The sequence below is a fragment of the Phoca vitulina genome, unplaced genomic scaffold, assembly GCF_004348235.1.
Source record: "Phoca vitulina isolate PV1807 unplaced genomic scaffold, GSC_HSeal_1.0 scaffold11, whole genome shotgun sequence".
Lineage (NCBI taxonomy): Eukaryota > Metazoa > Chordata > Mammalia > Carnivora > Phocidae > Phoca > Phoca vitulina.
In genome coordinates this window covers 36,542,425-36,569,897 of record NW_022589714.1, presented here as the reverse complement: position 1 = coordinate 36,569,897, position 27,473 = coordinate 36,542,425, and the positions used below count along the sequence as shown (strand labels likewise).

Below are 27,473 nucleotides of genomic sequence, written 5' to 3'. Positions count from 1 at the left end.
GCAGATCAGCTGCTGCATCAGGCTGCACGTCACCGGGGCAATCACCACGGAGCCAAGCATAGTAGGACGAATGTTCCAGTTCTTCACTTGTGTTTAAACACCACGTTAGACACGTACTTCGTTGCGGAGAAATCCTGCTTTTCTCGTGTGTGTTTAAATGACATCCAACACTCTGAGAACGCTTGATAGACCTCCGGCAAGTGGAAGAGTAATACCACTGGCGATGGGGACCTCGTGGAAACTCATTTGAATGAAGAGGAAAGATTAAAATGGCAGGTGCACTCAGGCTGCTCCATTTGGGGATCAAGTAGGGGGCTAATGTGAGGTCTACTTTCACTAAAGCAACACAGTGGGAGTCCTTTCATGCTCCATCAGAGATGGAAGAGGGAAGTGGGTCAACCGCCAAGAGTGCCCAGAGCACCGACCATTGTGTTCTGGGCTGCCCCTACGTGAAATCATAAAGTGACACTGAGATGCTTTACCTTCTCCACCCTTCCCATCACTGTGTCTCCCTCGCTCAATCTGTGTACTCAGAACTGCCCCCCCCCCCCATCGGACGATACGTGCATCAGACTGCATGAAGGAGCAACAGAGTGAGGTGTGGACGTGCACACATGCCAGGTGAGACCGTCTGCTTTCAGCACCTGGCTCTACCATTCCTGATCTGTGTGACCCTGGGCAAGTTATTAATTTCTCTGTGCTTAGTTTATTCATCTGTAAAATAAAAAAGAACATCTACTTAACCCGGGGTTGCTGTAAGGCTTAAATGAGATTATATGCATAAAGAGCTTAGGACAGGCACCAAACACATGGTAAAGAGCTCAATAAATGTTGGCCTAGTTACATTGTTATCAGCCATTTTCACTGGAGGGTAAATTTTATTTCATTTGCTGTGCACCTCTCTCCCAGAAGTTTTTGCATAGTAAACCTCCTCTCTCCTTGAGATTTGGTTTTCTGTTAGATGGATGTCCAATATAAGGGAGAAGGTGACAGAGCTATTCTTTGGGAGGGGAGGGGAGGAGCGGTATTCCAAAGCATATGATACTCTCGCACATTTTTCATCTGCCCATGACACAAGGCAGGTCAGCATGTCCCTCTGCCCCAAGGATCAGCTTCTTGGCTGTGGGTACTGTTTACTTCTACTGGGTCTTCTTGGATCACATTTTGGCTAGCAAAGCCAGCAGCCTCCTCTTGAGTGCGTGTCCAGAGCCTCGACTAGAAACTTCCCAGCTGACCTCAGGGTGGGCTGGTGTGTCAGACAGCCCTGGGACAGCTGCGGGTTCAGCGTGGATTGAAAATGAAAACCCAGCTTGGCAGTAATAGTTTCCCATCCTAAGGAAGGGATCCATCCTAGTTCATCCTTTGGAAGGTGCATTGATGGAGAAAGTGTTTAAGGCCCTATGACACACGGAAGGCACCCATTTTGCTTCCTCAAACTACCTTCCAGACTCCCGTCTGGAATGGGGAAACCTGGTGATTTGGGGCCGGGGTTGGGGGGGCTGCCTTTAGCTTTGCCTCTGGATCTGTAAATAAGATTCGGTCAGGAAGAGAGGAAAGAAACAGAAGGAGGGAGCTATCCTGGCAAGTATATCAGAAGTGTGCACCTGCCTGCAAATCCATCATGCACACTTGAACCGTGTGGCTAAAGTGTCCGCTCTCCCCATACCTCCTCAAAGCTTTCTGGCTTTTCAGGCTGCACGTCACCAGCGCAATTACCACGGAGCCAAGCGTAGTAGGACGAATGTTCCAGTTCTTCACTTGTGTTTAAACACTACGTTAGACACGTACTTCGTTGCGGAGAAATCCTACTTTTCTCGTGTGTGTTTAAATGACAACCGACACTCTGAGAACACTTGATAGACCTCCGGCAAGTGGAAGAGTAATACCACTGGCCCTGCAAGGACCATAGCGTAAAAAGTGTCAGGAGGCAGGGAGTGAGGGTGATTCTTGCATTCCTGGTCTCTGTCATCTAGTAGGCCTCGAGCCCACCTTCGCACCAAATTACTTCCCTGCACCTCGCCCACCAGGCACATCAGCGGCCTGAGTGCTGGGCCGCCTTGGAGGTGGGACCCAGAGGCGGCGCTCCCTCCGATGACCACAAGGTGGCGATCGAGCCTCAGGAGAAGCCGGCGGGCCAGGCGAGGGAAGCCCCGCGCCCCCGCTAGCTGTCACTCAGTGGCCCAGCTGGAGACTCCTGTCGCTTCCGCTTTGACTGGGACAGCTGTGAGAGAGCTCCTCGGGGCCTGGGAACCGCTCGCTGTTCCAGAAAAACAGTGAGTGGATGTGCGATTCTTCCCCGGTGAATCCAAATCAAACACCTCGTCCCACCGCAGCCCGGGGGCGGAGGCTGGGGGGCAGGAGGGAGGACGCAGGATGGTACCAATTACAGTGGCTTCCAAGAAGGCAGGGCCCGCAGAGGCTCCTGGATCGTGCTGCCGAGCGAAGGAAGTGGGCTCTAACAGCCGTCTTCCCATGACTTGCCCAATCAGTTCCTGTTGCTTTTCATGCTGAGAAAACGCCCTTTTTCCCCCTGGGCTCCTGGGTTGGTTCTGTTTCGTTTGTAGCAGTCGCCGGCATACCTCGTTGGGACTTGGCTCTGCATGAAAGAAGGGAAACCGCGGGCCTTGCACGGTTGCACGTCTCCCCGACCCGCTGCCCTTTTGTGCAGAGGGAACGCGGGGGACCTTGTGACTCCTCGTCTCAAAGTTCAAAGGGAAAAGGTTAAGAATGGGTGTCTGGAAAACAGGAAGATGACTTTAGCTGAATCGTGGGCCCCACAGGAAAATGGTATTCGGAGAGAAAGAACGGGGGGTCTGGCACAGGGCAGGCTTCTGGGATTGTGCCCCTCATGTCTCCCCTCTTGTTCTGTCTGCTCATAGTCACTGAGCACAGAAAACTTAGGAGAATTGGTTTCCTCTCTAGAATGTGCTAGAGGATAAACTTAGGTATCCATCTATGCAAGACGTAAGGAAAGATGGTTTGGGGGGGCAGGGGGTCGAGTGGATAGAACCCTAACCCCTGAGGTTGGTAAATGGGAACTTATCAGGTGCTTTCTGACTGCCCCACCCCTGCAGAATTACTGATGGGAACAGAGAGAAGGGGTGGATACCTCACAGGCCTGGCCCAGGGAGCCGGTTCCATTCTCTCAAAGCCCGCTGCTTGGCACCTGCCGCTATGAGGGTCACTTTGCTCTGAGTGTCCACAGGGGCAGAGCTGTATTCGGACGCTGCTGCTGGCTGCCTGCCCTGGAAGAAAGGGGCACCTGGCACTCTGCCACGTGGACCCATTTGATGCCAGGAAAGCCTTCCTCAGAGCAGGCCTCCCCCGGGAACCCTTTAATCACACTTGCAAAGCTTTCCTGCTTCCCAAACTGTCATCCTCCAGGACCGTCTGATCTCCAGGCTGGGGCTCAAAAGGCCCAGAAGGCATTGCAGCTGGAAGTTGATCCGCAGGGGCACCCCCATCCTGGAGGGCTTCTGAATAGCCCCTGGGGTTGTGGGACAGGCCTGGGCCTCTGGCAGTCCTCCCTATACTCATGGGGCAGCGGGGGTCCCCTATGCCCCCTCTGGGCTGTGTGTGCAAGGGGCTGAGTCCTGACCTGTGACCCAGATTCTGAGGCAAGGAAAAGGGTTGGACTCTTGCAGGAAGTGCAGCGGGTCTGTGTGGAGGCATGGGGCTTTGGGGTCCTGTGAGAAAAGTCATGCTGTTACACACAAGATGGGCTTGAAGGAAATCTGCAGAGTCGGTAAGTTGTTTAGGACTGCCTCATTTCCTCATAGGTGCCTGATGAACTGTGTCCTCCCCTTCCTGATCCAGTGTTCTGATGACCCCCTCGATGCCCAGGAATCCCACTGGGGTCACCAGAGCTTAATGCCCCTGACGGCTTTCTGTGGTCAGCATCTATCTGTCTTTCAAAGAGATATTGGAAATAATCTTTTGTTTGCATAATACTTGACAGTTTACAAAACCCGTTTGTGTAAACTGTGCTTTTTGAGCCTGAGAACAGCCTTGAGTGGGAATTTGAATGATCTCCATTTTTTAGGTGAGCAAAGCAAAGACCAGAGAGGTGTGGGGAAAGGCTCAGGTGAGTCAGGGAAAGTATCTTTCTGTTCCAGGCAGGAGCCATGTTCTTTCTGCCATACCGCACTGCTGAGACTGCAAGCTCATTCTCCAAGAAAGAAGGCTGATGGTGATTCCAGACACTTCCTCCTTCCTGGGGAAGATGTGGAACTGTGATTTCCGGGGGCAGATGCCCCATGCTTGTCAGAAATCTCAGAGGAGAGTTTTGAACACTGTGGCTTTCAAGCCTGCTTAGGGTGGCAGGAGTCATATGGAAGAGAGGTATTTGTGGCCTTATGGATTTCTACCCCTGCCCCCCCCACCCACCCCCCGCCCCCCAGTATATGTAGGGTCTCTGCACAGACCAGCGAGGATGATGTGGTACAGGCCTTGTTTTAAATTCATTCTCCTACCCGGCTGTCAGTATACAGAAGGCAGAATGGCAGAAAGCATTTGTCACTGGTTGATACTCTAAATCTCTGTTGTGCAGGGGCGCCTGGGGGGCTCACTTGTTAAGCTTCTGCCTTCGGCTCAGGTCATGATCCCAGGGTCCTGGGATGGAGCCCCACATCGGGCTCCCTGCTCAGCGGGAGGCCTGCATCTCCCTCTCCCACTCCCCCTGCTTGTGTTCCCTCTCTCGCTGTCTCTCTCTGTCAAATAAATAAATAAAATCTCTAGATACGTGTGGCTATTGAACACTTGAAATGTGGCTGGACAACGGAGGTGTTTGGTTAGCATAAAATACACACTGGAATTCCAACACTTAGTACAAAGAAAAAGGAAAGGAGTGTACGATGTCTCATTAATAAGTTTACATTAATTACATCTGGAAATGTTAATATTTTGGATAAACTTGGTTACATAGAAGTGTTACTGCAATTAGTTTTATTGATTTACTTTTTTTCTAATGTGGCTACCTCAAAATTTAAAAGCACAGGACTCACGGTCTCATTCCTCTAGACCATGCAGCTTACACAGCGTTACCAAATAGTTCAAAGAAAGCTGCCTTGGTGTTCACATAAAGTGTTCATGGGAAGCACTCTTTTCTTCCTGTTTATATGAAGAAAGTATAAACTTCATAAAGCCAGGAGGGAATGTCTTCAAAATACAAAAATAAACCTCTTCCTTCTGAATGATGTATATGTTATCTTACAAAGGGGAAAAAAAAAATCGGTGCAAAAGAGCAGAAAAGTCCAGACAGGCTCCTGTGACCCAGGCGAGCACTCGAGGGGTGTGTGGGTCTGTCGGGGAGGAGCCGTTCCCAGCCCCGGGCGTGACCTGCGGGCTGCAGGCTGCAACATTTCACGGGAACGCTTAAAGGATGAGAAGTGCCCAGCATAGGAGGAGCATATTGACTTTATTTTTAAGGACCCGACGGTCAGGGGTACAAACGTGTGGAAGACTGGCTGGCACCTGTCTGCTTAGGTCTCTGATCCGTTGGCCCAAGCGTCAAGGGAACATCAGCTCCTGGACTCCCTCTACCCGCACCCCAGACACGCACCACGCTGGGGAAGGTTGTCGGCCCTGGCGTTGGTGAGCCTCTTTTCATCTGGACACATCAGGCTTTGCCAAATAGCACCCTTTCCCCGAAGGCCCACAGAGCTGGAGGCCATCCCCTCGGGAAAGGTGACTTCTTTCACATTTGCATAGTCACTAGACAGAGGTAACACTACATTAGTTGCATCCCGCGAGCTTTCTCCGTGGTACTGTCGGGGAGCCCCTTTTCAGTGTGATTAGTGCTGTGGATAAAGACATGTTTACAGGTCACAAAGCCACAGCGAATGCCTCAGACAGAATCTACAGAGCAGCGTTGGGTCCTTAATGTTGTTTGTTTAAACAATCTGATGCAATAGCCTATATAATCCTCTCCCATTAACTGTGGGCAGGATCTGTAAATACATCACTGCCAGGAGTAGAATATATTATATGGCCAAGGTCTTCACCTTACATCACAATCTGCTGATGTAATCAAGGCCCCTAATCACCTGACTTCGAGTTCATCACAAGGGTGATTATCCTGGATGGGCCTGACCTAATCAGGTGAGTCCTTTACAAGAGGGTCTAGGATCAGAAACTGAAGAAGTCAGAGATTCAAAGCAGCACGGAATTTCTCCTGCTGACTTTAAAAAAGCAAAGGACCACATTGTGGAAAAGGTCACATGGCAGGGGATGGCAGGACACCTCTAGGTCATGAGGGCCTCTGTCCTATACCTACAAAGAATAGAATTCTGCCCGACAACCAATAAGCACGGAGGGGGAGCTCAGCTTTCAGATGAATCCACAGCTGCTAGCCTGAGTTCCACCTGGCCAGACCCTGAGCAGAGGACCCAGTGAAGCCATGCCCAGATTTCTGACCCCAGAAACCGTGCACTCATAAGTGGGTGCAGTGTTAAGCCTCTAAGTTTGTGGTAACATGTTACTCAGCCATAGAATATGAAAATAGGAAATATGGGCCCACGTTGCAGAAATAATCTGTTGCTAACAGAACTCACAGGGCTCTGTTTCCAGCCGTCCGTGAAAATTCCAACCAAGTCACACACAAATGTTAGAAAAGATATTTATTTGTTTCCCAGACAGTTAGGTCCTGAAAGCATTGCTTCAAGGTCCCTCATTTCAACCCTCTGTAAGCTTCCAGGCTTCACATGCTGCATGGGAGTGTGGATGGTGTGAGAAAAGACATCAGTGCCCTCAGCCAACTGAGCGCAGCCGGGAGCTTCTGGTACCCCCGCCCCCCACCACACCTGGAGAACAGAAGCCACCATTCGCTGTGAGGGGAATGGCATTAAATGCTGGTTGGATTTCTGGTCAGGAAGCCTAAAAGAGCAGCGCTGGCCTATTTACAAAAGAGCAGACAATTTATATAAAGAAAGCTTCATGAGATCTCGCTAGATATTTTATTGTTATAAGCATGGACAGGACACAGAGCTGTATGCTGGCGTACTCTTGTGACATGATTTAATATCCCAAGTCATACTGTTAGAAACCCGTAGCATCTCATTCCAAAGCTAACGTCTTTCAAATGATGAGACACTATTTTCATTGACTTTTTAAAAAATACCTAAGAAAGATAACATCCACTGTAAGCCCCTCCTTTATTTTGGACACTCAGGGAATCAGACTTCCATTGGCCTGGGTCACGGCTCCCTTTGGGATTCTGTCTGACATCACCTTCACATGCCACAGATCAAATGCATTCCATCTACACTGGATTTCTGGGACCATACTTGTTTCTTTTTGTCTTCCCCAGTGGTTGTGACTTTCTGCTCCTCTCACCCCAGATAACTCCCTCCCCTGCATCTGCACTTCCTGCTCGCTATGATCTTTCTCATCCCCATGTCACTTTTTTTTTTTTTTGACCTTCCAACACCGATCTCTCTGAAGTTCTCTACACAAACTACAAAAGGCTAGGATTTCCTAGTGTTTCTTAATTTCTGGCCTTAGCAGCTTGTATCCTGAAAACCCTGTGGGTCTTTATTTACCTCTTTCTCCATATATAAGAAATGGGGAGGAGGGTGGCAGACGCAACTCCTTCAGGACATGGTGTGTTACACTGGACTTAACAGTATTCCCAGAGAATATTTCTGTAGCTTAGATTAATTGCTCCTTTGTGAATGCTCTCACCTCACAAGCTCTGAAGCATTAGCACAGATCCCTTTGCAAGAAACTGACTTAATAGAAGGCCCTAAATGCAAGTTAAGTTTTGGCCCATGGAACTGACTTTACCCACTGAGAGGTCAGGCACATGGGGAAGCCCTGGGCACTTTGCAAGCAGGGCAGACCACACATCTCACTTTGTACCAACATCAGAGCTGACATTCCTTCCTCTTTTTCCTCAGAAGGGGGATTGCCTTGCAATCATTGTTGATTGAGAACTAGTGAACACAGGACCAGGCAGGGTTCCTGCTTTCACGGAGCTCACAGATTCATGGACCACTCTCTTTTACAATATTGAATTCTATTGTTTATTTTAAGATATTCTTGGCAAACAGCAGTGGTTGAACTATGTATCTTGCAGTTGAGCAGAACACCAGCAAGTATGTCTTTCTAAGTTTTTGTTTTCATAGGTTTTCTGGAATTTGGATCTGGTGTTGTGGCTTGAAAGCTAGAAAGCACGTGCACACATATGTGTGCATGTGTGTGTGCTGGGGGTAAGGGAACGTGCCTCAGTTAATGCACGTGGGCAAAGGGCCAAATCCACATCCTATGAATGCTGTGAAGGTTCCTGCCATTATAGAGGTTGCCTTCACAACACAATGATTCCCAAAGGACCCCTACTATTGTGGCTGGAAGTTCAGTGTTCCTTGTCCCATTGTTGTTTTGGAGCCCCTGCTGGGTGCTATGCTTTCTTTGGCCCATCATGTCACGATGGCCAGGCTCACACATTGTACTATATAACCTTGCCTCTGTTATCCCTGAGATTATTCCAGGAATCAGATTTGTCAAAGCCATTCTCTCTCGAACCTCTAATTCTCATCCCGTTTATCCTCCAACCTAGCCTCTGGCTCTGTCTCCTTGGTACTGAGTTCTGCCCAAAGCTGACCATCCTTGGAGAATTTTATAGCTTAATCATTTCCTTTGTGACAATTTCCTGGCAAGCGTGGGAGTAGATGTCTACGTTATTTGTGAACGGGTAGAAACGAAGAGCGCATTTACTTGAAACACTACTAGGACTTCTATCTGCCCCACCTGTTTCTCCCCCTGAAGCAAAGAGAGGCAGGAGTAGAATTGAAAATTAGAAATAAAAAAAAGAGAGGTTAAAGAGTTAAAATAGTGAAAGAAAACTCTTTCGAAACTCAATAAATAAAAGGTTGCTACATCGCAGCCTCGTCTGTCCCACCTTCCTGATGGTTGGATCCCTGCTGGTTCTCAGTCCTTACGAAGACCCCACGGCCCACATTCCTCAAGTAGCCCCACATTTTTATTCCGTTTCACTGTGTCTCCGGGATCAGACTTCAATTTGGAATGTATGGTTGCTGTGGCTACAGCACATGCTTAACTTTAATATGGATGCAATTTTAATAAATATTTGTATTTTTATGAAATGCACACACACACATATGCACATAAGTCACAGACAACCAAATCCTCGGGGAAAGCTCCACCATCTGCTCATCAAGGTCAAGTGTTATTGGGAGCATAGAGTAGCCAACTGTAACATTTCATTTCAGAGGATTTCCGAGTGGTTGGAATAAACACAAATTAGACAATACAAAACTCTTACCGTATATTGATCTTGGAACTTAAGGACTGAAAGAGCTAATACATAGGGAGCTAGACCACACACCAAGGGCCACTAAATCCACAGTAGCAACAACAATGATAAACAACGCCATAAGATTATGAAAATCTATTCTATGATGCACAGGGAAGTACCTGGTTAAAGCTGTTAAATATAAAACACGACAGTCGGGACCTGTTTCCAGTACAATATATCACATTCATATCACCTTATGTCACATTTGGCAAGTGATGCATATAAAAATATATATTTTTTTGCCTTCAAAAAGTGGAACAAACCAAAAGATAAGGCTTTTCCGATAAACGGTAAAAAATGTAACTAGCAGTTGGATCTGCTTAGATCTGATAAAGCACGGCTATCCCATTTCCTCTGCCTGCTCCCTCCCCTGAGCTCAAAACTTCACGTGCACCAGCATGTGTGTGTGTGTGTTTAGCATCAGGAGAATTATATCTCCTTCCATGAATTTCTTGTAAATATTATTATCCACTTGAAAGCATCCTGATGTTACAATTTCCTCCCAATCTCTTCCCACTGCCTTTCTAAAAAAATGTTCTCTTGTAGCTAAGAAAACACCAAGAAAATACCAAACTTTCTCCATGATTTATTTCAGTTTCTGTTTTTGAGCCATTTTTATATTCTCCATGTTGCAGTATCAGAATAATTATGTTAACATGGAAATTTTTAAAATGTGGTTCTTATTGTTTTTCTCTATATTTTTCTTTTTTTCTGTGTCCTTCCTTCTTTCCTTCCTTCCTTCTGAGAGTTCACTGAAGTATTTCCTGGGTACTAGCCTTGTGCTTATTATTTTAATCAAAGCTTATTTTTGTGCCCAACGTGTGAAAAGTAAAAATGTCTCTTTGAAATTCTATTTTACAATATAGACAGGGAAGTTGGGCCTCCAGGGACTTGAGTCTCACTTAAATACTGTACACATTTAGTATCACACAAGAGGTGGGGGCTGGGGCAGCAAATAAACTTAACAATTACGTTTAGTCTGTCTTTATGAAAGAAAGCTTCTTTTCCCTAATGAAAGAGGCTCTTCAGCATCTGCTCCAGGAAGCCTGCAGAGAAAACATTTTACCCACGGCTTTGAAAGGATTTTTTTTTCCCAAGCATATCCACTGTCCTTTAAAGAAGTCACCTAGGTCGTTTTTCCTATTCTTAGTTGAGCAAGGAGTAAGCACTGGATGTGTTTTCCAGGGATGAGCTGGTTGCTTCTGGGGTGGAAACATTGTACGTTCCTGAAAAACAGAACAGCAGCTCAGGCTTACATGCAAGACTTCACGATCACTGTGGCGTGCGCCTCTCGTGATGTGGCCCCGAGGGGGGCTCTCGCTTGAGAGCCAGGTAAGCTCGGCCACTCCTGGAAACAAACCCATGCCTGCCCCGCTCCCAAGACCCAGAAGGGCCAGAGAACAAACAAAGCCGTTGTTCTCAAGCATGCGTGGCAGCCGACAAGACAAGCACTAACTACTTCCCATCAAACCAGCAGCCGAATTTCTACATAGGACAGGGAGAACGTGAACACGGGCAGCCCTCCACATGCTACCACATGCATGGGCCTGGGGACGTCGGCGTGAGGGAAGCTCCCTGGTCCCCTTGGGTGGGCGTGACTTGGGGGAAGCTCCTGGGAGGGGCCCAGAGGCTGAGCTGGAAGGTGAGGGGAGGAAAGGGGGAAAAGGAAAGAAAGGAGTACAATACAAGGGAAGAAAAGGCAGGACCGGGAAAGAAGCAGAGGTCAGGGGATGCCAACAAAGGTGCAGCGGGGTGGGGGGGGAGTGGGGGGGGTGGGCAGCCACGGAGCAACCCCAGGGGCCGGCGTCAGCAGGAGGCAGGGACTGAGCATGGGGCAAGTGGGGGCGGGGTGCTGGGCAAGGAAGGGACACAGTGCCCACCCTACCATCAGATTGGTGAGCTGCCACTGCTAACAAGGTTTCCATCACTGCCTGGGGGGCCCTTTGGGGCTGCTGACAACATAAACCAAAATTACAGTGATTATGGGACCTCAAGCAAGCCAACACGGAGCCTCATTAACAACCCTCGAGAGGCCGTCAAATGGCAGTGACTGGGAATCTCAGGCCTTGGGACCTCAGGAGCAGAGCCCTAACTCCAACTTCAACTGGACTGACTCTGAAGCAAAGAACCCATTTTATTGCCCTTAGATTTCATAATTCTGATTCCGTAGACTCATTTTGTAGAGCTTTCACTTGGATGCAAATGGTCAGCACGTTCTAGTGACATGCCGGCCAAGTGCCATGGTGGTACCGTACCCTGAAGGTTGGATCATTTCACAGCAGGCCCAATCAGGGACGTTCCAAGGCAAAAGGATAGACCCTCCACTTTCATGAGTAATGCATCAAATCAAAGCCCCAGACACCAAGTCCTCTGGAGTTTTAACAACTGATAGGCATTCTCCGAATTTGATTTTATAGGAAAAGCCTTATTCTGGAATATTGACACATTTCTAGATTCTGCCTTTGTGAGATTTGTTCATTGTCAAGAAGATGGAAGCAGTCCTGGTGCTTATTTTCCTGGGGGTGGAGGGATGGTGGGAAGAGGTTTCAAGTTGCCAGGTTAGCTGAGACCCGTTGCCCAAAGTCATTAACATTATTTATTTTATACCTCCAAGGTAGTGACTTAGCTGTGCATGTTCCTAATAGAATGGATAACTTCCGTGATTCCTCCTATATATATGCACAGTTTTATAAATATCAATGTGCACCACAAGCACACTCAAAAAAAAAAAAAAGAAAAGAAAAAGGAAAGAAAAAAAAAGGGGGGGAACCCATAGCATGTGATCTTATAGTAGAGCTTTCTAAATCTATTTTTTGCTACACCTTAACCCATAAACATGACTTTCCTATTCCTATTTAACTTGAATAGCAAAGAGGGTGCCTGGGTGGCTCAGTTGGTTAAGCGTCTGCCTTCGGCTCAGGTCATGATCTCAGGGTCCTGGGATCGAGTCCCGCAGCGGGGAGCCTGCTTCTCCCTCTGCCTGCTGCTCCCTCCCTGCTTGTATACTCTCTCTCTCTGTCTCTCTCAAAAGTAAATAAATAAAATCTAAAAAAAAAAAAAAACAAACAAACATGAATAGCAGAGAACTCTGTGTTTGACAAAGCCAGCAATTTACCGTTCTCATTTTTGTAGTTGATACAGTTTTGATAGACAGCTCTCTGCAGGCTTGTCTAGATTCTCCAAATCTTATCCTTCTTAAGTTATTATTAGTTGCCCACCAAAGGAAGTTGCCCTCTGTATCAGCCTCCTGGTGGTTTGGGAAAATGTAAGCAAGCTCCTGTATTTAACCTCTGCCCCAAATGAGGCTACTGCTGGTAAATGCCTTAAAGGGGGGAGTGGGAAGGTAGGGGTGTGAGATCCCCCATCAGGGCAAATTTGTTTGAGTCAACCCAAGGTAAGTGCACTAGGGAGGGACCTAGAAGTCACTACGTACCTGTTTTACCAAACAAATTGTTAAATCTTCTTGATATTGGAGAACTCATAGAAAATACGGGTGTCGATGAACCTAGGGATGTTGACTAAAAAAGAGAAGAAAGACAGTTACAAAGCAAATGTTAAACCAAAGTCCTGTTTTTTTGTAGGATGACGCATTTGCTGCCCTCTAGTCACTGCCTGCATCTCTCAGTCCACTTGAAAGTGAGAGCCTGGTGGAGCATGAATTTCTACTTCAAACAAATCAAGTAGGAGAGTCACTTTGAAACACTGGACTCACATCGGATTTAGGAAAATAACTTTCAAATACATGTTTTACTGTTCAATAGGGTTTGATATCTTCTGACATGTGATGACAGTCAAATACGTTTGAGTGCAATAGTTATTTTCCAAAATGAACTACAGAAAATCTATTCATCATTATTCCTCACATTGTATTCTCTAGTGCCTTAAATTTCCCCAGAAGATTTCTTTTTTCCCCTTGAATTTTGGTTTTTGGCCTCCAATTGGTATTATCTGTGCTATCTGATCCCTATTTAAAGATGTGAGACAGCATCTTAATGGAAGTTCTGTGGCTGACTTTAATAGGCAGAATTGGGTACAAAGCAAAAACAGTGGAATAATAATCTATGCTGAACCTGGGTGTGGAGAGAGAGGGGTTTTCAAAAATCTCTACAAAAGAAAGACTGACCTTTGAGTGCTGCGAAGACCATCTTGACAGTGAAAACTTCTTTAGCAATGCTTCCTGGACCTACAATTGTTTAAAAGAAGCCATCGTAAGTTCAATATGCCACAAGCACTGTCGACTTTTCTAGAAGCATGAAACTGTCATTGTTCTTACCTTCTGATCCCAGAGGCAACCAAAGAGTAAAATGAATAATCCCTGAAAAAAAGAATTGGGAAGAAGGACATTTTATTCATATTCTATTGCCCAGCAAACCAAGAAATATTGTTAACCAGGCATTGAATTTGTACTACCTCTCCCATATCTGTATTTATGGAATGAGTCCAGGGGATAATAATGTTAAAAGGAATGCAGTAGGTCCACACCAGGGGACCTTAAATGTTATCATGTGAGAAGGATATTATTCTATTTCCTCATCCTTGCCTCCTCGTGGACTGGAGGGCCTGCTGGTTGAGCTGTTGAATGCACCTTTTCTGTCTACAGTAGTGCTCACGTCATTGTGATGAGAACCTGGGGCCTGGGGTGAAATAATCAGTCCCTTGTAGTCAAGTCATGCTATGAGGCTTCATTAGGCATGAGCCTTATAGTTTGAAGCCATGGACCCAGTAGCAGAAGTTAGGATTTGTGTGGCCTTGGCATGAGCATCCGGGACCGTGTCTCAATTTCTCCTCCTTGCCAGTTCATGGGAGCCCATGCTTACCACCCACCTGCTGGCTGAATCAGAATTAAGCTTCCCTTCCTTGCTGCCTGCACCTCTGCTAAAGCTCTTCTAACAATGTGGCTTGTATTATAGTTCGTTATGTGCTACAAGAGAACAATGAGTGTGTCTTTTTCATTTTAGTAAAATAGAGCAGAATGTCTACCTTACGTAGGGCATTCTTTCTCTCATTCTTCAGCAAATGTTTCTAGAGAACATACTATGTGGTTCATGGCGTTCATTTTATTTACCAGACGGTTATCGAGCACCTACTCTGTGCCAAAGTCTTTTTTAGGTACTATTAGGGATAGAGTGGTAAAGAAGACAAATGCTATCCCTGAATTCACAAAGATAGAGCTCATTTAATGCTTGTGGCAATTAAGTGGAGAAATGATGTGGTTTAATAGTGGTATTTTCATTTAGGAGATAATAAGTGGCATCATGATAATGTTGGGTAAATAGCAAAATCCTGTGTAGGGAAGGGACTTTCCTCTTACTTGTATTATCAGGGCCTTTCAAAGTGACTCATGCATGCAGCTAAATTGTAATGCAGGTGATAAGAGGTATGAGGTTCCATGGGAGCAGAGGAATGTGTCCCTTCTATCTCACTGAGTTCTTGTAATTCCCCCTCTTTAGGGCTAGGGCCTCCTCTGAACTAAAATCCTTCCCCATTCCTACCCCTGTTTGTGTTTCTATCATTAATTTTTCCCACCAGTTCAGATACTTCCTGAGAACCCTGCCCTGCAGAACTTACCTGAAAGGCATTGAGGAGTGTAAATATAATATGGAACACAGCATTGCTTCCTTGGAACACAGTGGCAAGGCCAAAACCCCAGGTGAGCCCCAAGAGTGGCGTGAGGACCCCAATGCTCTTGCTGATCTGAAACAGGCTACTCTTCTCCTGCTTGCTTGGCTTGTCTCCAATGGAAGGTCTCAGGATCTTGGAGATGACCACAACTGTGATGGTCATGTTCACTACCACGATGATCAGCGCTGGGATGACGAAGGCCAGCAGGGCCTTGGTATCCTCCCAGTTGAGCCAGCAGGCGTTCTTCCTGGTGTAGACTTCTTGGGGCTGGGTGGCCCCTACTGTGATGACTGAGATGACAAGAGGGCAGCCATAGCCAAGAGAAAATGCAATAGTCTTCTGAATGGACTTGCTTGTGTCATGCAGGATGAAAACCAGGCGGTAGAAGAGCATGAGGCCCAGAGTCAGCATCCAGAAAAAGACGCTGAGGTAGAAGAAGTGGATGAAGAAGGTGGCGGCCACACAGGCTGTCTCGTTGAGAGGGTAAAAATGGTCGTGGATGGCAGCGGCCACAATGAACCAGATGTCAGCCACCAGAAGGGAGGCGGCAATGTTCACTATGCAGATGTGGCGCATATAGGAAGTCCGATTCTTGGTCACTGATTTCCACACAACGGCTTCCACCACTAGACAGGCTGCTAAGCTCAAGATGGAAAAGCACAACCCAATGTAGGAAATGATATCCAGTAGTATTTCCAGGAGGGAACCAGCGTATGGAGAGTCAGGGGACATGAGGATGGAAAATGATGTGAGGTGGTCACAGATGCAGGAGACACTGTCCCCATCGACTCTGTTCACATAACACCCACTACTATCCCACCCCCCTGTGTAGTTGGCAAGGTTGAAATTCCAGAAGACACACTGTGGTACTCCACCTGAAGGGTTGATGTTCTTAAAAGTCATCGAAATCCGGAATGGCAGGGTTATATTGTGGCTGACAGTAGTTGTCATCACTAAGCTGTTTGCAATGTTCTTTCCTTGCCCATCCTGAGTGAGGATGGTTTTGAGAGTTGGGAAAGCCACAGTGACAATAGACGAACCCCACTGCAGGCTTCCCAGCTCGCACTTGTCAATGGCCACATTGCCCCAGAGGTCCGAGTCCGAGAAAACAAAGTTCTGTTTGTAGGTTTTTGGAGGGCCAGGTTTTATTACCACGCTCCTCATCTGCACATTCGTTTGGTTGATAGACAAAAAAGTGCTATCTTCAGACTGTAATGCTCGGGAAAATCTTTCTACTGAATCCAGGAGCTGTGAGCTCTGGTTGGTCTGTTGCTGTTGGAACACCTTCCAGGTACTCAACATGGGCTTGCTGAGGATGGTGTTAACCGTAGAGAGAACGTTCTGTAATTGACATGGCATGGGGTCAAACCAACCAAATTCTTTCTATCATAAGAGAAAAAGTAACATCTCCCTGGAAACTGGTTGCATGGGTAAGAGGAAAAGAGAAGAGAAAAATGAGGCATCACAGCCTATGGGGATCTGTGTCCCTCCTTCTTACGGCAGGGAGTTAGCAGAGGATGCATCCCCAAGGCTACGAGACCTCATCAAACATTGACCAAGTACTGCGCCCCCCCCCCCCCCCCCCCCCCCCCCCCCACTGCCAAGGCCAATTCAGCAGGCTGGTAGAGATATGTATTCACTGTTTTATTTTATTTTAAATCTCAAGCCTGTAAAGAGTGATACTTTACCAGCAAGGGTGAAGTTGTTTCAAAAGACCCTCTCTAATGCTGAACACCAAATTGCTGGCAAAGGCATCATTCCTTTTTTTTCTTTTTGCTAAACATTTTGATTTTCTCTCCCATAAACTTGGGCTTGTCATTTTCCATTTGGGCTTTCTCTCATTGTAATTTCTTTGCCTTCCTTTGCCTTGTTCTGTTCAATCTGAAACTATGAGCCTTGTAGTTTCTTGAATGGTGGTCCCCAAAAGAACGTCCTAATACCCAGACCCTGTGAATGTGACCTTATTTTAAGAAAAGGTCTTTGTAGTTATAATTAAGTTAAGGATCTTGAGAGGAAATCATCCCAGATTACCTAGGTGGGCCCTAAATCCAATGTCAAGTATCCTTATGAAGGACAGAAGAGGAGAAGATAAATGGAGAGGAGGAGACCACGTGAAGACAAAGGCAGAGGGTGTACTGAGGCAGCCACAAGCCAAAGAGTGCTGGAACTACATGGAGCTGGACGAGGCAGAGAAAGTCTCCCCTGGAGACTTGGGAAGGAACGTGGTCTGGCAGACACCTTGATTTCAGACTTCTAGCTTTGAGAACCATGAGAGAATAAGTTCCTGTCATGGTAAGCCACCCACAGTATGGGAATCTGTTACACTCGCCATAGGAGGTCCACATAACCTCCTTGGACCCTTGTTCCCTAAGCTGCTTGCCAGGAGCCTCTGCCTGTGTTTGGCCATTGGGAAGCACTGGCAGGAGATGAGAGGGTAGGAGAAGAAAGAAGTTGAAATATATTTTCCTATGACCCACCACAGTCATCCCCTCACCCCCTATACCCAGATACCATCTTCAGCACATCTTTGGTGATAGTTCTGTTGCTCCTGCTAGCAATCCCTCCTCCAAGGTTTCATTCTCCCTCTGCTGTAGGTACACTCTTTCCTCTCCTTTCCCCTTTAGTCCTCAGGGTAGTACTGGCTTCTATTTTTTTTTTTTTTCTTTTTTATCCCTGGCTTGACCTCTGTAAATATCCTTTCATTAAAGTCTCATCATTTGAACTCTTCATTTGAATTCTGGGTGACTCCTCTTAGAACGCTGAGTGCCTCAGAGTTCATGGTTAGTGCTAGACCACTGAGAATCCCACCTTATACATATTCTGAAAACCTTTCATTCCTGGTTTTCTTAGAAAGCAGGTAAGAATACATTCTACTTTAATGAAGAAACTAAGATGGAGATTCACTAAATAAATCTTTTTAAGATCCCCAAATGAATATTAGAAACACTCCCTGTGACCTTAAAAGCCATAGCTAACAAAGCACAAAGCATGCTATGTGACCCTAAAATCCAGAGTATTGCTCTAGAGAAGACAAAGAAGGAGCTGCAATGGGGACGAGTTGCGTTTCTTGACTACAAGTCCCAACGGGTGAAAAGAGGAGACCCAAAGCTCCTGTAAGGTCTAAACCAACTCACCGTCATCATTTCTGAATTCACTTGGGTTGGAACTGTTGAGAGCAAATCCAGGATGTTAATGATGGCTCCCAGGCTCCCAGGAAATGAGCTGACTTCATGTTTCACCTTGCCTGTGCTGACAGAAAGATCCTTCAGGTATGTGGGGAGCTTCGTATCCTGACAGGGGCTCTTGATCAAATCCTAGGAAAACAAAAGCCAACACAAACAGACAAACAAAAAACTTGCCAGTCAGTCCCGTCATCAAATCCTGTTGATCTACCCATGATGAAAATTTCTTACATCTGTGGTTTCTTTTTTTTCTCCACTCCTATAAATATATCCTATAAGATAACTTATCTCTTCATTTAATCTGTGTGCTATTCAGAATAGAATAAGACCTCACAGGTAGAAGGGGAATAGTAAAACACATATCAATCTGACAGCTAAAGGAAAAGGAAAGGAGATGTGATTCCTAGAGAACTAGATTAAAATTGAGTAAAATTATCCCTTGATGGTCTGTATGGAAGCACATTTGCTACTCTGCTTTTTCTCATCACTTACTTTGCTGACCCTTAGAAGGGTGACTCTCCAACCCAATTTTCCTGGGACAGTTCTGCTTTATATCTGCTGGCCCAGTGTCATTATTACTAGCACCCTCTTTTATTTTCAAAATGTGTCCTGGTTTGGATGGTAAATTATATGGTCACCCTATCTATAATGATCCCACTTCTGTTTCCTAATTATCTAATCCCCACTTAAAATTAGAGAATGAACTCCAATTCGACCTCCTCCATAAAGAACTTTGATGAGTGTTCCAACACATCGGAGTTTCTTCCTCTGACTGCCTAAATGTTTGTTATTTTTTTAAAAAAAGATTTATTTATTTATCTTAGAGAGAGAGAGCACGAGCTGGAGGGGCAAAGGGAGAGAGAGAATCTCAAGCAGCCTCGTGCTCAGCATGGAGCCCAATGTGGGGCTCAGTCTTATGACCCTGAGATCAGGGCCAGAGCCAAAACCAAGAGTCAGATGCTTAATGGACTGCGCCACCCAGACGCCCCTGTAAGTGTTTGTTATTTAACATACTTTACATTTATGAGATTTCTACCAATGTCAGCTTGTGTTTTAATTTCAATATCTCTCCAATTAAATTATAAGCTCCTTAGCAATTTGAAACATGTTATATTCCATCTGATATAGTATAATGCCTAACATAGTATAAGTCACAAATTGGCACATAGTAGGTATTCAATAAATATATGTTGAATGGATAAATCTGATAGACCAACAGGCCCCCTTTCCACTGAAAATGTATCTAGGAATCTAGAGTTGGGACCAGGGCCCCACGTTGAGTTCAAATTATAGTATTTCTATCTTTCTCAATTAGGAAAATTCGTATCACTGATGCATCCTCATCAAGGTCCAACTCAGAGGCCAAGTTTTTCAAGCAGAGCTTCCTGATTATCCTAAGCAAAATCAATGTGTATAGACCTACCCAACTGGATTATGTCCTCTAGCAACTACAATAATGCTTTGCACCTAGTAGGTATCTTAATGAATTTAGTGTAAGACAAGAGGAGAGACAGAAGATAATTAGATGAGACACAAATCAATATCACTCCTTTTCCTTAATTCTTCTTCCAAGGGTGAGAGTATTTGGAACCACTTGTCTAACAATGTCATTAACTATAAGTCTACCAGTTGCCTCTTCAGTATTTATTTATTATAACTCATGGCATTTTAGGAGTCCCTACTCTCGACAACTTAAGTATGAGGTAACATTTATTTATTTTCCCATGAAGAAAAGAAAGCAATTCTTCCCTAGTACATGGCAGGAACCTCTCTTCTAGGTAAGAGAGGCAGGCTAGTACCATCATTCATAACTAAAGTTTCCCTCTAAAGATGGAAGAAATCTCAGACCCATAGAAGCATAAAGCCCAAGCATATTTTTTTTTTGCACTGGTGAACCATATTTTTTATGTATCTCCTCCTTCTGAAAAGATTAGAGCTACTTGCTTGATACCCAGATTATTCAAAGGAGAGTGGTAAGAGAAGATAATTCCACCTGCACCTTGGAGGTAATAGGAACAAGGCACTGAGAAGTCAAGGTCAAGGTATACAGCTGGTCCCAGAGTAGAATACATATTTTGTTGTCTCCACATTTGTACTTAAGTAAAATGTAAAGCATTTCTAGGATTGCATCTTCTTTGGAAATAAACAAATAAAAGTAGCTTTGGGAGCAACACAAACCAGCCCGAGGCCCATTTGCTGAAAAATATTGATAAGCTAGACCCATCTCCCCACCAAGAGCTCAGAGTCAAAGATTTAAGGATCACCTTGGCCAGCTGGAGCAGACTATTTATTGGGGCAGAGATGCAGTCATTTTTCTTCACCTCCCAGTGGGAGCCTACACATTTGTAAGTCATGATCCCGCCAGTGGGACCTCCAGGGCTGCTGGGTACGTTTGAGAACTGGCATAGTTTCTGGATGACTTTCCCAGGCTCCCCAACCCCTATTGTGGGATCTCGGCACATGATCTTCTCTCCTGCATTGGAAACACAGAAATAAAAGGGACAATTTGAAAGGAGGAGAAAAGATAGTCAAAATAGGGTCTGGCCTAGCTGTTTGTTGCTGTTTGAATTTATTTTTCTCTTTAGTTTCCGTGACCTTTTCAGAGTTACCCACTTTCTTTATTTCACGCCTGATTTTCCAAAGCCCCTTTTAGTGCTTTTGACACAAATCTGACTTTCACCTGCACTTGCTTTTCCTAACAGAATTTATTTCCTCTATGCCTCATCCCCACCTCTAATCCCTGAGAATCTTCTCTCTGCTGCTGCCTGTAAAATCTAACCCACGGAAAAAATCACGAGAGTTTAATGTGTGCTCAGCCAGATAAGAGATAATCAGGTTACCAGGAATCTCAGGGACAAAATGCCTTAATCCAAGGGATTCTCAACTCCGGCATATTTGAATCACCTGGGGAGCTCAGAAAATACCAATGTCCTGGTTTACTCCAGCCCAAACAAATAAGAACCCCTTGGGGCTGGGATTTAGGCATTGGCTGTGTTTCTAACTTTCCCCGGTGATTCCAGCATGCAGCCAAGGTTGAGAAGCACTGCCTTAATTCACACATATAATTAATAATGGGAATTCCAGGTACCCATGACCTGAATATTCTAAGCAATATTTGTAAATGTTTGTTCCTTCTGGCTTCCCTTAGAGGTGACTCTATTTCATGTCTATTCAAGACCAGATCTGAATGGGAAAATGACATTTGTTGCAGAATCTCTGATCTTCAGGGGACCTTGATTCTCTGATGATAAGATCCCTTTCTCACCAACTTACAAATTTAACATTAATTGAGTTCTCAATCATTGTATAAAATCTTGAAGTAAGTAAGTAATTTCTTACTAGGAAAAGGAAGAGGAATCAGACCTGGTATGAGGAAAGAGAAGAACAAAGATAAATGGGTGAAGACGGCAACGTGAGGGACAGTGAAGAAGTGGTCTTGGCTGCCTCCAGAAGAGGTGTTCTTTGTAGGGTCAGGGGACAGTAACTCAGAGAGACAAGGAACAGTAATTGCTTCCTACCTTGGTGTCCAGGGCTCAGTTACCAACACATATTCTCATATACCACAAATCATTCAGTAAACCCAAACATGAGTTGTGATAGAGCCATGAATCCTTCGGATATCAGAGGTCCTATTACAGACAAGATTTCTAGAGGAGGGGTTTGCTTCTGGTGGAAGCCCAGGACCACCCTTTATTCACTTGCCTCTCTGCTGCTCCTGAGGAGAGCTCTTGGTCCTGGGCTATTACAGAAAGGGCCATAAACCATGACCTCCTACCTTGAAAATATTATGCGGGGGGATATTGGCTCAGTCATGACAAAGGATGGGAAAGATGGTTGCCTACTTTTTAGATTGATTCTTTTCATGTAGCCCTGTCTAGTGGGGACACCCTTCCTTGGCTGAAACCTCAAAGGGGTCTCAGCCTCACAAAGACACTATGCACTGCCCAGTCCAGTGCTTTGCCTCTCAGACTCCTCAGTAATAGGGTTTCATCCACAAGACTTTCTTGATTACTTCCTCCCCACTATCACCAGCAGAGTGAAACCTGGCAGCCTCTTCTGCCTGCCCACACGGTCTCTAGTTCAGCCCTTACCACATTAGATGTGATCACATTTTTATCACACCCATCTTTCCCCTACACCTGAGGCTAATCCCCATGGCTTAGCTGTTGTTGTTGTTGTTGTTATTGTTGTTTTCCAGACCCTCTACCCTTAGCCCAAGGCTTGCCACATGAAAGTGCTCAACATCTATTTATTGAAGGGATGCATGAGGGAGTGAATGAATAAATGAATCCCTGCTCATGACTATCACATTTAAAAAAAAATTCAAATGCTCTTACCAGGAACCAGGTTAAGCTTCATAGATGAGCTCCGGACTGAATTATTAGCAGCATTGGTAAAGTGACAAAATATGTCCAGCTTTTTTGGACACCTGGAAACTGAGCTTGCCATGAAATTGTATTTGTAACACACTTGCTTTCCTTTAACTTCTTTTTCTGAGATAGAATTATTAAAAGAATCAAGTCACAAGATGAGTCTCCAAAGCACACATTTTGTTAAACTGATCCACTATGGATAATGTGTCCAAACTTTTCCAAGGCATGTGCCACATTCATTTCTGATGTGGTTTTAAAAATGCCCCAGCCAAGAAGTAAGTCAGCCCACACTTACACGGTGCTCGCCTAACATTTACCTCCACCATTCATGACTCCAAATCTGTGCCCGTACAGTTTGGACAATCAGAATGCCTTTCATCATCCCTCTCCTCCCTCTGCCTATCCAAATCCCATCATGCCCTGTGCATTTTTCCTGTCCTGCCTTCACCTCATTGGTTTGGCATCACCTTTTTATGGGTCTGTCTCCTCCATTAGACCATAAAGTCTTAGAGAGAAGGTACCTGGTCCTATTTATCATTGTATCTCCCAATGCCTAGCTCAGTATTTGGCACTTACAGAGCACTGAATGCATGCATGTTAAACATGGAATGTTGAAATGCTTAAATACTCCAGTACTGGGATGGATTCTATATCCTCCTATCACCCAGCCTTCTCTAAATCCTCATCTCTACTGGCTCCTGCTTTTCTGAACTTCCAGTGTTCTTTTGATCTGCATTGCTCATTTTGGAAACTTAACATTACATGAATCATCCTTTGTGACATGAGCCCTTCCAGCTAGATAGTAATACATGTGCCCCAACTCTTGTGTCCCCTTTTCATTGCCTACTATGGTGTTTTGCATTGAGTGTGTCCCCACAAATGGTTGTTCAAAGAATGAATAAGCTTGTAAACCCCTCATGAAGGTGTCTCTGTGTTGAGATTTGGAGTTGTGAGCTCATATTAGGTTCACCTTAATCTGTAGGAATCCTGAGGTATCTGGATTGAGGGTACATTCTACCTTCGAGGATTCGAATTTTTTTTTTTTTTTTTTTTTGGCCAGGTACCATTGGGTGTTACTCATGGACCACTTTACGTTAGTTACTCCTCAGCTTGGAGTCCCGGGCCATGGAGGCAATATAAATTCAAACCCAAACCTGAGTGAGGGCAGGACAGTTGTAATTCTCCGGGGAAATTTTTGTCCACCTGGAGATGAGGCCAAGCTCTTAACTCTGGCAGACAAATTTTGTTTTTCTACTTATCCTCTTCCTGAGTGAGCATGTCACCCTTTGACGGTCCTGACATTGTGCTGGTGACATGGGGTGCCTTAATCACTGCATAGGGAACAAGGCCTTTCTCTCATGCCCTTCAGAGCCTTAAAACCCAAGGTTCTGGGACGCCTGGTGGCTCAGTGAGATAAGCATCTGACTTTGGCTCAGGTCATGATCCCGGGGTCCTGGGCGCGAATCCCATGTCAGGCTCCCTGCTCAGCCGGGAGTCTGCTTCTCCCTCTTCCTCTGCCCCTCCCCCTGCTTGTGCTCTCTCTCTAGCTCTCTCTCAAATAAATGAATAAAATCTTTAGGAAAAAAACCCCAAGGTTCTGGGTTTCTCATACTGGTCGATGCCCTCAGATAAGCCCCAGCAGTAGCTAAAGCATTTCTATTTTTCTTTTTCTTTATGTTTTTGGCCCTTGGGTATTTCTCTCACTTTCTTGGATGCTCAGCTGTGCATTTAAAAGGATTTCTGTGGTGTTTTTATAGCATGCTGATTCATAGCATGGAGGGACGGACCACCAGAATACCTGATATCCTGAGGAAGCAGAAGGCCTGTGGAGATGTCTTAACACTGTCTTCGACAGCTTCCACTAAAACCCATGGGCTCCACCCTCACAGACCCTCAAATTCTGCCACAAACCAACAAGCCACGGGCCACATAACAAAACAGAAGATAATAAAGGTTCATGAGGTTCCCTCTGTTACATTCTCTCTCTGATGCAATCCTTATGTCTCTTTACCGCTGTTTTAAGACTCCACATGAATGAAATATGTCCTCACAATATAGCAATTAGTGTCTTACCGGCAAGAAAGGATAAGGAATCCATTTGGAAAGTTACTTTGTAGTCTTCATCCTCCTCAATGCAGCACCTGAAGTGATGGGAACCTTTGCATGGAACTGTAGCCTCCAGAGGATCCACCATGATGTCTGGCTCTAGGGGCAGTGGGTGAATGGTCACATCTTTCGTCGCGACACTGTACGAATTCTTATATCTAAATATGCAATGATAGGTTCCTGTGTGGAAGGAAATAAAAATGAGATAGAATGTGATCACTGCTCCAAAAAAGCATTGGCTAGGAAGTTTAAGAAGAGGATTACTTTTCCCTGTCAAGCATGGGCAAGGGCACATCACACCTTCTTGGACACTGGACGAGAACATGTTTGATCAACTCTCCTTCCGGGTTATCTATGTATCTGAAGGACTAACCCATTGCCTAAATATTCACTTACTTTTAAGTAAAATTAAGTGGCTTATCTAAAGTTACACAGCCTGTTAGGTGTGGAATTGCATTTCTTTCCTTTTTTTTTTAAAGATTTATTCATTGATTTAAATAATCTCTACACCCTACGTGGGGCTTGAACTCCAGACCCCAAGATCAAGAGTTGCATGCTCTACCAACTGAGCCAGCCAGGCATCCCAGGAATTGCATTTCAAACCAGATTCCCAACACTTACTCCAAGGCTCTTTCATTAACCCAGGGGGGGAAATGGGAATTTTGGTGTGTGCTGGGCTGAGGAGTTCTTCGAAGACAGTTGCCAGTCAGCTGGAGCTCTGTGGTGGTGGGATGTTCCCTCACTCCATCTGTGAGTGAGTAGACATTCCGGTTCCCAGGCACCATCACACCATCAAAGCATGTGGAGGGGGTAGGCTGAAATCCTTGAGAGAGATTCCCCTGTGGACCCCAGAGTTGGACGTCTAATGTCTGACTCCCATTTAGTAAAGTCTAAAGACGAGAGGCTGGCTGGCCTTTCTGGAGGACAGAGGAAAGGCTTCAGCAAGAGTAGCCTGTGCACCCGTGCTTGGTGAGGCAGAGTAGGCTGAGCATGGTCTTTGGGTCGAGCTTCTAGAGAGGACCTTATCCCAGTGGTCTTTATACAAGGGTATATCAGAGGATGAGCCACCACCTTAACAGCTGCCATGGGGACAGTACAGGAAGATTATAACAGCATCTACAGTTGAGTAAGACCCTTGGACTTTCTCTACATTCCTTCTCTTTGCCCCAGCTCTGGAGGAACCAGAGCAGCAACTTAGCCAGAGGGAAAACAGGTAGAACAAGGACAGAGAACAAACCTCCCTCTGTTTTCTGTTGGGAGGAATGGAAATGTAGCTTCAATATAAATAAAAGTGTAGTTAATTTAGATGAGAACGGATTTTTCTTAGTGCCCGAGTATGGGACTGTTAAAGAGTTTATGTTCCTGGAAACGTTACGGCTCCTCCTCAGTTATGGCTCCTCAGGAGGAAAGAGCAATTGGACAGAGTATGTGTAAGCTCAGCACGGGAGAAAAATACTCCATCTTCTGACTGTATGCTACCAAGTGAGGTGGTTTTAAAAATGCCCCCAGCCAAGGCCAGCCACAGAGTGACTAGTTATTTCTACAATGTTGCCTAGGCCTTATATGAACAAATAAAGACCTAGGACTCGTAGGACCTGTACTGATTAAACTTATAGTTAATGAAAGCCTTCAGAGTGGAGTGGTCAAGGGTTGGCCAGACAGTCTCCATTTCACCCTGGCTCTGCCATTTACCAGGTGTATAACCTCAGATATTTTACTTACCCTCACTGGGCCTCAGTTTCTTCACCTGTAAAATGGGGACACTAATAACCCCCACTGTCCTCTAGGTTTATTGTTTTAAATGAACTAACCCACTCAAACACTTAGCATGATGCCTATCACATATGAAGGGCTCAATACATGTCAGTCATTATTGCAGCAATTCTATCAAATCCTTTTTTTCCCTCCAAATTTCTTTCCAACATGAATAATGTGTAGAGATAAATACAAAATACAAGTGTTCCTTTCTTTGGAACCAGGCATATAAATCCTTTACCTAGATTTTTTTAATATCACAACTGGGTGAAAAAGTCCTAAAAGTCTGGTAAAACTACTTTTAAAAATAATCCTCTTGGGGTGCCTGGGTGGTTTAGTTAGGTAAGTGTCCGATTCTTGGTTTTGGCTCAGGTCGTGAGATCAAACCCGGTGTGGGGCTCCGCACTCAGCGGGGAGTCTGCTTGGGATTCTCTCTCCCATTCCCTGCCCCTCCCGCTTGTGCTCTCTCTCTCTCTCTAAAATAAATAAATACATCTTTAAAAATAAACAGCAAAACAATCCTCTTAACTTCATGGCAAGAGCACAGGTTCTTGAATCGGAGAACCCAGTTCCAGTCCTGACTCTGCACCTTGAGATGCAGGAGCCTGGGAGCATTTGTTATTCTCTCTGAGCCTCTATTTCCACATCTATACAATGGAGATTGCGACACCTTCCCCTAAAGAGCTCTTGCATGAAGTGTGGTGGTGCAGGCACATCCCGAGGCAGCCCCTCCGGAGATGGTCCCTCTTACAGGGTGTTCCCAGGGGCCCCAGGGCAGCATGGCGGCAGAGGGTCTGGGGTCTCGCACCCACCGTTCCATTCCCGGGTCGCGATCTTCACTCTCAGCACCGACTCTGCTCCAGCAGCAGACCTCCTCGTGGTATAAAACTTTTGGTATATTTTAATTCCAGCAGAAGTGTTCCAGTAAACCTCATCATAGTTACTCACATCGCTGATGCACTTTATGGAAAAGTTTTGTCCCTCAGAAACAGAAATTGGGTCCGGGGTTATTGTTAGGTTGGCTGAAAGAACGCACACAGAACGGACAAAAGAAAAACCAACAACAAGCACAAGGTTTAGTCTTTCTGGTGACATCAACACAGGAATGAAATTTAAGACAGA

At 45.4% G+C, this 27,473-nt stretch overlaps 1 protein-coding gene across 8 annotated transcripts in view; it reads right to left on the bottom strand.

The window, feature by feature from the left end:
* Positions 1-6,604: 6,604 nt before the first annotated feature.
* The window catches only part of ADGRF5 (adhesion G protein-coupled receptor F5), a 101,486-nt gene continuing 80,617 nt past the window's right edge, over positions 6,605-27,473 (bottom strand). For all 8 annotated transcript variants that reach the window (XM_032409690.1, XM_032409694.1, XM_032409692.1 and 5 more), the window contains 10 exons: positions 27,164-27,373; positions 24,564-24,776; positions 22,455-22,610; positions 20,382-20,590; positions 18,070-18,249; positions 14,882-16,276; positions 13,587-13,628; positions 13,437-13,496; positions 12,747-12,831; positions 6,605-10,539 (listed from right to left, as the gene is read on the bottom strand). In XM_032409690.1, coding sequence (XP_032265581.1) covers positions 10,460-10,539; positions 12,747-12,831; positions 13,437-13,496; positions 13,587-13,628; positions 14,882-16,276; positions 18,070-18,249; positions 20,382-20,590; positions 22,455-22,610; positions 24,564-24,776; positions 27,164-27,373 — 2,630 coding nt within the window. In that variant the 3' untranslated portion in view covers positions 6,605-10,459. The remainder of the gene's footprint in view (positions 10,540-12,746; positions 12,832-13,436; positions 13,497-13,586; positions 13,629-14,881; positions 16,277-18,069; positions 18,250-20,381; positions 20,591-22,454; positions 22,611-24,563; positions 24,777-27,163; positions 27,374-27,473) is intronic.